At 38.0% G+C, this 14,879-nt stretch overlaps 1 protein-coding gene across 15 annotated transcripts in view; it reads left to right on the top strand.

The window, feature by feature from the left end:
- The window catches only part of LOC126235879 (broad-complex core protein isoforms 1/2/3/4/5-like), a 514,245-nt gene that overhangs the window by 151,336 nt on the left and 348,030 nt on the right, over positions 1–14,879 (top strand). The window contains exon 6 of one of the 15 annotated variants that reach the window (XM_049944797.1): positions 4,457–5,188. The exons of 12 other annotated variants lie outside the window; for them this stretch is intronic. In XM_049944797.1, the coding sequence (XP_049800754.1) occupies positions 4,457–4,707 (251 nt within the window). In that variant the 3' untranslated portion in view covers positions 4,708–5,188. Of the gene's footprint in view, positions 1–1,688; positions 2,186–4,456; positions 5,189–11,683; positions 12,277–14,879 lie in introns of those variants that run through there. 2 more of the 15 variants (XM_049944799.1, XM_049944790.1) reach the window with 2 other exon arrangements.

The raw sequence follows: 14,879 nt of genomic DNA on the forward strand, positions 1-14,879 counted from the left end.
CAGGAAAATAACAAAATGAAAACAATTTATGTCTCATTAGATACGATTTTAGTAGGTAAATGTTGCAGTAAGAGGTGGTGATAGCATCTGCAGAACTGGTGGTGCTAATTGCAGATTTGTTGTGGTCATGGAGTTGATACAGTGATAATGGAAGCACTGTTTTCTACTTCAAAGTCAAGGGAAGTGCTTATTTCGTTAATGAAGATCACAACAGATGGCTACAAGACCATGCTGATTGATGACTCTCAGTTGTTTATGCAACATTTGTTCCTTGCCCCTCTCAGAGGTCGTGTCTTCTTGCAACTTATTCCAACAATTTTACAGGGAATAATTTACTATATAAGCATGTCTGATTTTCACCCAGCAACTCTTCTAAGTATAGAGCTGAGGAGGCAAATGACTGCTAATTGGATGTCGGGGAGTGCATCACATAGTATGTGCAGAATGAACGTAAATAGTGTGCCATTTTGTCTGTGAATACAGTTACACAGTGGTGGCTGGTGATCATTTGCTACAGAGCACCGTAAATATCACACTTAAATTATGCCATCTCTCTCAGAGTGCAAGCCAAACTGGCAGTTGATCAGCAAGGGATCGAGTCACGTTGCAACCATGATAATCCCCCCCCCCTCACCCCCTCCCCCAATCTTATTTTATTCCTTACAATGTTAAAACTATTAAATGAAAACTTAAATATATTTAAATAGTTCAGTTTATATACATAAAGTTAATGTATTCAATTTAGTTACAATTACTACCCCTATAAGTCAAAAGGCTTTAGATGTTCTTAAAGGAAATATGTGAGGAAATTAGTGTGAAAATGTGTGATGTTCGTAATTCACTTTTCTGCTTTTCATGTTTCTTATTTGGGAACAGAGATGTGTGGGGTTTGGATAGAGCGAAAGATCTAGGACATATTAATGCATAAATAAAAAACATGGCAGAAATCGTAAAAATATAAACAACATACTTGACCTCAGTTTATTAGGTAAAGCAAATATTGCAACAGTATTGCCACTCCTATCATGATGACATAGCAAAACACTATCTGTTTGTTTTTGTAATATTGTAGCATACTGGTAAAATTTCACACAATCTGCCGTTATACCGTGTCTGTCTTTCAGTCCATCTGTGTGTGTCCTCTGTTGATAATTTAAATTTTGTTTATTTAAATTTCCTTCCCATCACCTACTGCCTACATCCAAACCATCATCTTGAGTCAGTTTCTCAAGTTTTGTTATTTTTTTATCTGTAGTCTGTATCTGGACCCTGTGATTTCTTTTGAACTTCGGTTTGTTGTTTGTACTTCTGAATTGCATTCTCAGCTGTGTGGTAGTCCGCAGTGACCACTAAATCTAAGCTGTCTGTCTTCTAGTGCATAATTTTGTGCTATTTCTTTTTCTTCAGCGCCTGTAAATTGTACTTTTATGATTTCACATTACCTATAACACAATTTTCCCGTGCAAAAGGAACTGCTCAAAATTCTGAAAGTGAGATTCAAATTTGAGTATCTGTACTCTTTACTCCATTTTTCCTTGTTTCAGCATTCAGTAAATGGGTGCTCCCCCTTCTGACCACTACAGGTTAATTTTCATTTTGGACTGTTCAGTTTTGTATTGAGGTTTTGTTTAGCATATTTTAACTACATATCATACTTGTGTATTCTGAAACGGTCTTCTTTTCGATAGGATGCTGGGGAATTCCAGATGATGAAAGTATGAAGGGCAAACCTTACACACAGCCGAGATTCAGATGTGACATCTGCGGGAAGTCATTCAAGCACTCTACATCTCTTTCTATGCACCGTCAGCTCCATCGAGGCCACACTTTGTGCCCCATTTGTCACAAAGTGTTCAGTAGAACACAGTACCTAAAAGTTCACATGTATGCTGTCCATGAATTGTCATCCTACTAGACATGTGAACTTAAGTGAAATATGTTCCTTTAAAAGTGGTAATCACATGTGTAATCTCTGTATTTCAGTGATCAGATTAATTTTTTCGCTGTTGTGAAACTGGCATTTTAAACTACAAGAAAACAATGGTTACTTGTGTTCGTATGTGGTCCTTCATTGTGACATTTTTTGTTTATCTTGGTTAATGTTTTGAATAATATAATTCATGCTTCAGAAACTCTTTGTTGCACTGCTCCTTTATTCATGGCTTGTTGTTGAATGTGACTTCGGCACCCATTTCATTGATGATTGTAACAAGTTGAGTATCTCATAAAATACTGGTGGCAGCAATATGAAACAGGAAAGTCAAAAAATTATATAAATTTATAAGGAAGCCCTGTATCCATATCTTCAGGTGAATGCTTTCTTTGCTTAAATGTGATACGCATATTTCTGCTTACTAAGAAAAGTAAAGCAGAAATAACAATGTGATGAGGGTAACAATACCTTTAACTGAGCAACAGTTGCAGAAGTTATCGCAGTATATTGAAGGGAAAAAAAAAAAAAAAAAAAAAAAAAAAAAAAAAAAAAAAAAAAAAAAAAAAGGCGCTTCACCAGTGATGAATTGTTTGTTGAGGGCTCAGACTGATTAGGTCATACGCAAACAACATTGATTTTCTGTTTCATTTACTCCTTATCTAAAATCCAGTGCATGCCTTGATACTTGTGCCATCATTATTTACATTGTGGATTTCATTTGTAGTGTGCTAACGTGGAATCTGTTTGGGAGTTGGTGATGAGACAACAAGGTTGTGTGTTTTCATGCACTATTGAGACATTAACATTAACTACAGTTATATTGTTTTGACCTGTTGGTTGGTGCATAAGTTTGTAGGTTTTTGGTTTGCATGTTGGTGCTCCGGTTGCTGTGGGTTTATTTATCGATTGTCATTTGCTACTTGAGTTTACATATTGTCATTTTGTCTTGGAGTGCCAAGTGGAGAAATCTGAACATTTCAGACATGTTTCTCCGTTTAACTTCAGTGGTAGAGGGGTGAAAACATTAAGCCATTGGACAGAGCACGGCAAGAAAATGGTTTTCACGTTTCAAGGAGGATCGGTTTTGACATTAATGACTCTACATGTTCAGGACGACCTTTGGGATTTGATGAAGATCAATCCACAGTGATCCATGTCATTGTACTTGAGAACTGAGAAATATGATGAACTGTGATCATTCCAACATCGTGCGACATTTTCATGCAATGGGGAAGATTCAAAAGTTGGGTGAGTGGTGTGTGGGTACAGCATGCTCTAAGCCAAAACAACAAAAAATCAGAGAGTTGGCCTTATTTACGTCTCTGCTTGGTGTCATCATCTATTGGCTCGTGAGCAACACCAGCCATTCCTATCCTGTATTGTTACTGGTGATGAGAGATGATGTCTTTATGCTAATATAAGGAAAAGAAAGGAATAGTTGTTTCCAAACAAAGCAGTAATTTCCCAGACAAAGACATGCGCACATCCACAAAAGCTAATGTTGTGCATCTGGTAGAACAGTGATGGTATGGCATAGTACAAATTGCTTTCCAGAGGTGTAGCCATGACTGCTCACATTTAGTGTCAACAACTGAGACATTTTGCAGATACAATCCAAGAACAATGACCAGGAAGGCTGCCTAAAGCTATTACAGGGTAATGACCACCTGCATTCTGTTAGGCTGACAAACAACACTACGTAAGAGTGGGGTTGGAAATTCATTTTCACCCTCTTGTTCTTGTGCCCTCAGATTTTCACCTTTTCTGCTTTCTCTTGAACACTCAAGGAGCTTCCTCTCTGGATAAAAATGTGATCCAAACATGGCTCGACGAGTTCTTCACCTCAAAACCGTGTGATTTCTGCAGTTGCAGAATCGAAAAGTTACCCCAGCATTGGCAGACTGTTGTAAATAGTGAAGGAGAGTGTTTTATTGAAGATTGAAATTGCTGTTCTGTGTATCTGCCATGTGTTTTAAACTTATGGAAAAACACTAGGAACTTATACACCAACCCAATAGTTGCTGAGAAATAACTTAGTCTTTAAAAAATATGAATGGTTGCAGTTTTTTCGAATAACACCTGCAGTGTTCCCAAGTCATCATGCATAAATTGTGTATATAATATGTTAATGTTTCTGTTTTCTCATCACAGTCTGCCAAAAATATATCACATAAGCATATCACAATTGTAGCCCACAAAATGAGTAATGAATTTCACCACATGATGGTGACATGACTGTCAAAAGATATACTGGACTTCAGATTAAGAGAGACTAAAGTAGAAAATAAATGTTATTTTTGTAGCCATTGTACTTACAGGGGTTCCAAACAATAATTACAAGAAACTTGCCTCTCACTAAATATGCCAAATAATTAATAGGTTTACAGAAATACTTTTTGTAGTTCGGTTGGGCAACAACACTTTATTCTTTATGCAGTGCTGTGTAAAGAGAGGTCCAGCTTAAAAGATGTGAGAGCCATATTGGTATTTATATAATCTGAAATGTGATCTTCTTTTCTCCAGACTCTCCCCAGCGCCTGTCGCTAGGCTGCTGGGGAATTCCGGATGCAGTAAGTAAACAGGGTAAGGGTAACATACCACCCAGGTTTACATGTAACATCTGCGGGAAGGTGTTCAAGCACTCTGGATCCCTCTCGATGCACCGCCGGCTCCATCGTGGTCACACCCTGTGCCCTATTTGCCAAAAAGTGTTTAGTAGGACATACTACCTCAAGATCCATATGCACCTCATCCATAATATAACAACAGACTGAAGCTTTGAACTTTAGTGGTGCTCTGCATGTTGCTAATCATACTCACGTACACTGTTTGTGACTGATTGTTTTCTTTTAGTGACGGTAGAAAAGAGGCTAACTATAGATAGTTGAATAGTAATTTCAGCCTCTTGAACAAATATGAACAACCAGAAAGGAGTACACATTTAGTGGTGTTGCCAATTTTGACAGTTATTTATTTAGTATTTATTTTTATGTGACTGTTCAATTTACATAGGTTGTTAGTTGTTATATTGACAAGTGTTTTGTACATTTCATTTAAACATGTAGTGCCTGCAAAATGGGCCATGTGATATGAAGCTGATTTTACAGGAGAATTGAAAAAAAAGTTTTATTGTGTTCTTTGTGGCTCTGAAAATAATTACTCTTTTGCTATTTCTTTACTGTATTAGTATTCTAAATTTTCTTTAGCATGAAATTCTACATTGTAAACAAAAGAAAACTTTTCTGTGCATTCACATAGCCGCTTTTGCTTGTGCTTTCTTTTCCCCCCCATATGACAGTTTTTTTTTTTTCCATGTTTAAGAATAGTCCTCAGATTGTTATTTCCCAGTTTTTATTGCTAAACAGAAGAAAAATTACAGTTATATGTAACTGAATTGTAAAATAAAGTACAATGTCAAGAGTATCAGTGACAATTTCATTTTACTTACTTTGGTGAGCCGCAGAAAAATTGTTAAAAAGTCAAACTAAATTTTGAAGAATGCATACTTACTGTCCTAGAAAGTATTTCAAGAATTACCATAAATTAAAAAGTAAATATAGAACATTACAATTTAGACGTGAAAATGCTACTGCTCTAGTATTAGGGTTTCTAGACACTTTGTTCTTTACTTCAAATAAAAGGACGTGGAAACTATATAATACAGCTATAATTAGTAGCATGTTAGTACACTTTGTCTATTAATGTTGCTATATTATACCTGGCAGTTGCTCACTTTTTAGCTTGTTAAAAAGCAGATGGCAGCCCTTGTTCACGAACATAGACATTTAGACTTCGATTCCTTAATTTTGAGTGAATCAAGTGGTACACAAATGCTGCTTCTTCGTTGCGGGGATGACTACCAATGTTATCTGTTAATTGTCATGCACACAATTTTTTCAGTGTGATAGATTTGTACCCTGATATTTGCAGTGGTGGCCTCCCTCTTTTCTTTCCTATGCCTGATGGACGTGAAATTAAAGGGAAGGTATTTTTAATATTTGAAAAATAAGTGATCTACATGGAAAATTACACATGGGTAAGTGTATTTCTTTCTGTTCCTTGCTTTGTCCATCCCATCACATAATGGGCTGATGTATATTTTGGAGGGAGAAAAGTTATTCCAGTGTGAATTCACCTTCAGCATACTGTTACTTATTATGTGTCAAGTTCTGATCTGATAGAAAGGGCAGCAAAAATTCCTTTTAAGACTTTGTTTTTATTTTCGTATGAACAGTTATTGGAAATGAGAACAGTTATGCACTGTGGAACTATGTAGTGTGTGTAATTTTCAGTCTTTTAGCCATGCTATATATAGCATATCTCTGTTTTAAGAGAAATGTGTCATTCATCTACATCTACATTCATACTCCGCAAGCCACCCAACGGTGTGTCGCGGAGGGCACTTTACGTGCCACAGTCATTACCTCCCTTTTCTGTTCCAGTTTCGTATGGTTTGCGGGAAGAACGACTGTTTGAAAGCCTCCGTGCATGCTCGAATCTCTCTAATTTTACATTCGTGATCTCCTCGAGAGGTATAAGTAGCAATATGTTCGATACCTCATCCAGAAACGCACCCTCTCGAAACCTGGTGAGCAAGCTACACCGCGATGCATAGTGCTTCTCTTGCAGAGTCTGCCACTTGAGTTTGCTAAACATCTCTGCAACGCTATCACGGTTACCAAATAACCCTGTGACGAAACACACCGCTCTTCTTTGGATCTTCTCTATCTCCTCCGTGAACCCGATCTGATACAGATCCCACACTGATGAGCAATACTCAAGTATAGGTCGCACGAGTGTTTTGTAAGCCACCTCCTTTGTTGATGGACTACATTTTCTAAGGACTCTCCCAATGAATCTCAACCTGGTACCCGCCTTACCAACAATTAATTTTATATGATCATTCCACTTCAAATTGTTCCGCATGCATACTCCCAGATATTTTACAGAAGTAACTGCTACCAGTGTTTGTTCTGCTATCATATAATCATACAATAAAGGATCCTTCTTTCTATGTATTCGCAATACATTACATTTGTCTATGTTAAGGGCCAATTGCCACTCCCTGCACCAAGTGCCTATCCGCTGCAGATCTTCCTGCATTTCGCTACAATTTTCTAATGCTGCAACTCCTCTGTATACTACAGCATCATCCGCGAAAAGCAGCATGGAACTTCCGACACTATGTACTAGGTCATTTATATACATATTGTGAAAAGCAATGGTTCCATAACACTCCCAAGTGGCACGCCAGAGGTTACTTTAATGTCTGTAGACGTCTCTCCATTGATAACAACATGTTGTGTTCTGTTTGCTAAAAACTCTTCAATCCAGCCACACAGCTGGTCTGATATTCCGTAGGCTCTTACTTTGTTTATCAGGCGACAGTGCGGAACTGTATCGAACGCCTTCTGGAAGTCAAGGAAAATAGCATCTACCTGGGAGCCTGTATCTAATATTATCTGGGTCTCATGAACAAATAAAGCGAGTTGGGTCTCACACGATCACTGTTTCCGGAATCTATGTTGATTCCTACAGAGTAGATTCCGGATTTCCAAAAACGACATGATATGCGAGCAAAAAACGTGTTCTAAAATTCTACAACAGATTGACGTCAGAGATATAGGTCTATAGTTTTGCGCATCTGCTCGACGACCCTTCTTGAAGACTGGGACTACCTGTGCTCTTTTCCAATCATTTGGAACCTTCCGTTCCTCTAGAGACTTGCTGTAGGTGGCTGTTGGGTGACACATTGTGTATACTACTGGCTATTAGATAACTTGCATCAATCTGTGTGATTATCGTCATTATGTTGTCAAAGGGTGGTGAAGTTCCAAATAATTTTTTTTATTTTTTTATTTTTATTTGGTCATATTATCTAATCGGTGTGGGTATGTAGATGGAGTGGTAACTTTTTTGCATTTAGATTTAATTTACCTGATCCAACAGGGGTTTGTGTAATGTTTCTAATGGCTTTCCAAGGTTGCTTTTCCTTTTAATGCACTTGTATTTATGAATTTAATGTCAGTTGTTGGCTGAGTGAGGGAGATGGTACATTGGTTAGCATTTGGGAGAATTATGGCTCAAATCAGTGGCCGGCCATCAGATTTAGGTTTTATGTTATTTCCCTAAATTGCTTCAGACAAATGCTGGGATTATTCCTTTGAAATGGCATAGCCAATTTCTGTCAGCATCGTTTCAACAATTATATTTGTGCTCCATCTCTGATGAACTCATTACCGATGGGATGTTATACCCTAATCTTCCGTCCTTTTTCCTTTAGTTCTTGTCAGGAATCTTAGATACTATTCAACAGACAAGTCTCCCTAATTAAATGAGAATGTTAATTGTAAACTGTAGAATGAAAACCTGAAAAACTGTCTTATAAGTAACATTTCAGTCACTGGTAGTAAATTCTTAAATAATTTAATGTTAACAGTGTTGTTGTGCTTCAGCTACTTACATGAACCTTCCATGAGCTGACACCATCTTTGAGGCAATCGGAAATTGAAAATATTAATGTTAATAAGTAGTTCCAGCTCAGTACAATAATATTTAAGAAATTGAACAGAAGGGAAAAGAAAGAAGGCTCGTCCACAAAAGATCGACAAGATCGCCGTTTAACAATCAGAGCAGTGTCTGAGTTAACAGGAGTTGACAAGGAAAGTGTCGAACAAGTTTACCGATTTTTTCAATGTTTGCATCAGTTTTTGCTGACAATGGTCTGCCAGTGCGAGTGTCATCACTGGTGTCTTCGCGGCCATCTTTAAATCGTTTAAACCACTCAAACACTTGTGTTCGCGATAAACAATCGTCGCCGTACCCTTGTTGTAACATTACAAACGTTTCACTTGCAGATTTTCCTAGTTTGAAACAAAATTTGATGTTAACACGCTGTTCTTTCTGTACACTCAACATTTTCCGACGCACAGACAAAACGTCAACTACTTAAAACAGACGCCACGGGCAGACTGAGTGCAGGAGGCAAATGAAACTCGAGCAGTAGGCGGAGCGAGAGTCACGTGACAGGCGACGCGACTTTCAGCCTTATTGCATTCGTTTTATTGTTTCACCAGTACTAGTCCGGTTTTTTTCTAGCCACACCTCGTAGATACTGGGAAAAGGGCAGTAGACCTCAATTTTAGCGTCCGAAGAGGGATATTGTGATCTACACAAGGCTGAATTAATCAGTGAAATTGGACAGTAGATGATCTTACATTCCAGTTATATACCTATAATGTCTGTGCGGGCCCAAGCTTTTATTTATAACTTACATTTATATTCACAAATCTCCATGCAGTTCTTCGTGGATCTTTTGTGTTAATAGTGTCTGTAAAAAACAAAGAACTGTAAACGTTTACTTGAGTGACCACTTCTGGTTTATCAGTTGGAAATGAATTGCTTTTTATGGAAGAACATGGTCATTTGTACATTGCACTTCATGGATATAGCCAGCAGTGTTTGCTACTGCTAGTTAAGTTAACTGGACTTGTTCCACATGATGGGTGTATGACAGAGTGAATGAATGCAATAGAAATAAAAAATTGGCATAACTAATTTCTGCTAATCTCATACAGTACACTGACAGGAAAAAAAATTGCAATACCAAAAGATAATTAATTGTAGAGTAATGAAACATTGGGAATACTTCTGTCTAGGTAAGATATTTAAGTGATCAACATTACAAGATCCCAAGTTAATGTAAGCATGAAACAAGACATTGCAATTATGAAATGCTGGTACATAAGTAAATAGTGCGACCACCGGAGGGTTGATTGCGTGTGTGTAAACATGCATGCATTGTGTTATACAGTGCCAGATGGAGTTTCATGCCTGTTGCACATGGCTAGTCAGCACAGGGACAGTTAATGCTAGTTGTGATAGATGCTGGAATTGTTGTCTGTTGATGTCCCATATGTGCTTGATTGGAGACAGATCTGATGATTGTGCAGGCCAAGGCAGCATGTTGTCACTCTGTAGAGCATGTTGGGTTACAGTAGCAGCATGTGGGTGAGCGCTATCCTGTTGGAAAACACCCCATGGAATGCTGCTCATGAATGGCAGCACAACAGCTTGAATCACTAGATTGACATACAGATTTGCAGTCATGGTGCATGGCATGATGATGACAGTGCTCCTGCCGTCATACGAAATCGTACCCCAGACCATAACTCTAGGTGTAGGTCCAGTGTGTCTAGTACACAGACAACTGGCCTCCTTCTAATCTACACATGGCTGTCACAGGCCTGAGGCAGAACCAGCTTTTGTCAGAACAAACAACAAGCCTCCAGCCTACTCTCCAATGAGCTCTCATTTGACACCACTGAAGTTCCAAACGTCGGTGGGCGTCAGTGGAAAGCACACTACAGGGCTGTCCTTCAAGTAACCAATTTGTAACAGTTTTGTGTGTTGTTGTGATGCTAACTGCTGCCCAGATTGCTGCTGCAGGTGTAGTACAATGCACCAGAGCCATAAGCCAAGCACAATGGTCTTCCCTCTCGGTAGTGCCAAATGGCTGTCCAGAACCTGGTCTTCCTGCGACCATACATTCTTGTGACCACCACTGCCAGGCAATCAAGTACAGTGGCTACATTCCTGCCAAATCTTTCTCCATCATAGAAGGAACATCCAGTTTCTTGTAGCCCTAATTAGAAGACCCCATTCAAGCTCTGTGAGGTGATGATAATGGCTTCTTTGTCACCTTAAAGACATTCTTGACCTGCATCAACTTACTACATCCAATCTCAAGCTCAAGACTGTTACAGTGTGTATTTAATGCAAACCTGATTTGCATCCTCATAGCACACCTACCAACTTTCGTTTATGTCACAGAACCTGTTTTGGCTCTTGTGTCTTCATAATTCAGATGTAAAACAGAAATGAGAGTGGAATTTGTGTAAATGATTGCACAATCTCCTAAGTAGCATCCTGGGATTTGCTGGCGGTTTTAAAATTCAGATTTATTTGATGCATTCATGCCATCTAGGAGCCAAGTAAATAAGACATTTCACTATCTAGCAGGTGCTTATCCCATTTAGTGAATGAACATAATGATTTTCTTTAGGAGGTCTGCAGTTTTCGTCAGGGGTGATATAATGCAGAAGATGAGCAGTCGATGTACAGAATGTAAAGAAAATTGGGTGGTAAAAATCATTTCTTGAATATTTGTTTAGTCTGGTCGGAAAGAAAGTATTGCAATGTTTCAGTGTAGGAGTGCTATTTGTGTTGTGCAAATGTGTCTTAACTTATTCAGTTATTGGTCCCTCTTCACCACCAATCCCTTGGTGACAGTGACATATTTTTGTTAGATGTTGCTTTATGCTGCCCTTCTTTTTCATTCTATAGTACAGTTGCATTGCACCCCTTGATACATGATTATATACATTCCATTCTTTGTAGTGTAATGGTTCTGTGGCAGAGTATAACCTATCGTTTGGTTTACTTTCTGTGAGATTTGTAAAAAAATGGCTTAAGTGTAGATATGGAAGTTGTATTTAATGCCAAATCCTTAGGTGTCTTACATGATGTACACAGGTGATAATTCATTACCAGATGTACAAAGTTTCTGAACAAATGTATAATAGTAATAAGTTTACCTAACCATTACTTGTAACCTCACAAAACACTACATTTGAGTAAAATCAGATTCTACTTGACTTGCGACTTTCTTTCCGGCCAATATTTTGGGCTGCATGTCATCCTTAGCAGATGTTTATGTGTGCTGTAGTAATGTGGAGTATTTTGGTCTAGCTGGTGCAACAGCAGAGACGCTTTATCCAACCTACTGGGAGCGTGGGTTCCTCATCCGCAGTCCCATGTCAGTCAAGAGACCACCATTTGTTGAGTGTCCATGCTGCAAGAAGACATTCAAAAACCCAGGATCCCTGTACCATCACATGAGCACCCACAGGGGGCAAACAAAATGCTTCATCTGTGGCAGAGTGTTCGGTCGTATACACACTTTGAAGATACATCTTGCCAAGGCACATAGTACTTTTCCAACAGGCTGGTCAGAAAGATCTAACAGTGACTGAAACATGCAATTTTTTCATGATGGAAGCTGAATTGAAACATTTGAAGTGGATTATCTTTGCATGAAGAAACTTAGAAGTGTATGAATTATCCAAAATGTGACTCAGTTAACATGTAAAGGACTTGGAGAACTGTTGCACATGTCTCAGTCATTGTGTTTACAATAGTCAGTTGGTGGAAATATTTGTACATCAAAGAACTGCAAACATGTTCCAGAAAATATTTACTGGTGTGTTAATTATTAACATTTCATTTGCTCTTGTAGCTACATGTAAAAAAAATTATAATCATAGAAAGAAAATTGGACATGACAGTTTTATTGTTATTGTGTGAAATGTTTAAGAAACAATGTGCTTCCGTTTGAAACACCAATGATAAGATCCAATACACATCTAGTGTGCCTATGACTTGCTTCAACTCTTCATTCTTGTTAAAGATGAAACTCAGCAGATTTTTTCATAATTATTTACGTAAATTGCCTGTGTGGTAAGTATTCCCTCAATTATATGAATACCTCCGTTGGAATGTTTCTGTTGCTGCAAAAACATGTGATAGACAGCTAATTTTTGTACTCGTAAATATAAGATAGTCAATGCTTTAGTGACACCCAGTTTCATGGTTGAATATTTATAATATTTTATTTGAATATACCAATTCATTGCTTTTTTTATTTGAACATTAGAGTAGAGCAAGTCAGTGCTGTACACTGTGCAGAAAGTAACAAACAGTATGTGCACGTTATGTGGATTTGGTGCCCTCTGCCTTATGACAGATCTTTTATTGTCCATGGAGGTTTGATTGGTGGGCAAAAAATAATTATGTAATGGATGGAAAATTGTTAGTTATATTCTGAATAAAAGCACATTGTGATTGACATATGCAGTGATAGAGGACAGTATTGGTGGTATGCAGCCAACAATGCTTCACAAGGCTCGGCATGTAATCTGAAAAACAGGCAATGCAGTAGGCATATGGCACTCGAGAAAGAACTATGAGGACCATTTGGAAAGTAGCCTCCTTTTGGCTGTACATACAGAAACTTCATAGAAAAAGATTCTTATGTATATCTTGAAACCAGTTCTTTGCTTTTTTTCAACATAGTCACCATTTAAATTGAAGCATTTTGTCATATCGTAATTTACGAATTCCTTCTTCATAAAGTTCTGCCGCCTTTGTGCATAGCCAATCTTTCAAGGCATTTTGATGTTCATCATCATCATTGAATTGCTGCCAAGTAAGGCACTTCTTCATGTGAGTGAAGAGTTGAAAAATGTTTGGTGTCAAGTCTGGGCTGTATGGGCCACGACCAAAATTGTTCCGTTTGAATTGCTTCAAAATCAGAAGGCCTATCGTTCCTGCCTTCATTATGAGTGTTTGCTCAACCATTATTAAAAAATGAGACCCATTGCCACACAACACTTTCACTCGCAATGTTTGGATCCTACATAATACTCAATACAGAATTATTGTTTTAAAGTCTGCTCCTGAAACATTTTTTGTCGAAAGAACTCTCATTACTGCTTGCACATCAACTTTCATGGGATTTTTTTTTTATTGCAGCTCGTGTGTTTTGAGGTTATAACAAGCGAATTCATGAAAAAAACAAGGTTCATACTTTCACAGCTGGACACATACTGAATCAGACAACATACAGATGTGACAAAGGCAGCACTCCACACACAATTATTATTACCATTCTAGAATGATGGTTACTTTCTTAGCTGCCCTCATGCAATTGGGTGGCAGCTGACTCCTTTTACTCGACTCCCTGAAACGTCAATCACAAAGTAATTTTGATTGGAGTATATGTAGATGGATAATAAACTAAAGTCGAAGCTGGCAAGGAAACTAAGGTGAGCTTTCTTTGTACTTCTTGTGCGCACAAGAATTTTTTTTTTCCTAATATTGCTTAAAACAGAATACACGGATCAACTTGTCAATTGCTGGAACAGGAACAACTATATCGTGGCTGATAGAGAAGCACATCTTTGACATTTTAAAAATGAGAAGCCTGAAGTCTGCCTCTTCATTTTTGCTTCTCTTAACCTTGATTCAGTTTTCTGTCTCAAATATTGTAATATTGTTAACGTACTTGTCAATCATGGATGTGGCGATTAATTTTGTGATGTGATGCAGTTTTGTCGTTGTTGTGGTCTTCTGTCCAAGGAATGGTTTGATGCAGCTCTTCTTGGTAGTCTATTTTGTGCAAGCCCCTTCATATATGTATAACTATTGCAATTTATATCCAGTTGAACCTGCTTACTATATTTGGTCCTTGGTCTCCTACAACTTTTACCCCCACACTTCCTTCCATTATAAATCCTCTTGGTCTGTCCCTTTATTTATTTATTCATTTATTTATTTTCTCTCCAGTAAAGTTTGCAACAAATTTCTTTTTTAACCAATTTGATTCAGTACCTTTTCATCTGCTATTTGGTGTACTCATCTAATCTTCAGAAGTCTTCTGTAGCTGCATATTTCAATAACTTCTATTCTCTTCTTATCTGAATTGATTGTGGTTCATGTTTTACTTCTTACAAGGCTACACAGCAGACAAATACCTTCAGAAAACTGTTCCTGATTCTTAAGTTTATATTTGATGTAAATATTTTTCACTTTTTCAGAAATGCTTTACTTGCTATTGCCAGTCTGCATTTTATATCCTGTCCACATTGTCCATCATCAGCTCTTGTTGGCCAACATCTCCAACCAGTTGCCCAAAACCTAGCCTCCCACAACAAAGATACTGTCTGCTTCCTTCACCAACTTTCCACCATCCCCACACTTTTACCTCCCAGATCCCTACTTGTCACTGTTGATGCCATCTCACTATACACCAATATCCCTCATGCCCATTGCCTTGCCACTATCAAACATGACCTCTCCTGATGTCCTTCAGACTCCGGATCCACCG

The sequence above is a fragment of the Schistocerca nitens genome, chromosome 2 (genome assembly GCF_023898315.1).
Source record: "Schistocerca nitens isolate TAMUIC-IGC-003100 chromosome 2, iqSchNite1.1, whole genome shotgun sequence".
In the NCBI taxonomy this organism is placed as follows: domain Eukaryota; kingdom Metazoa; phylum Arthropoda; class Insecta; order Orthoptera; family Acrididae; genus Schistocerca; species Schistocerca nitens.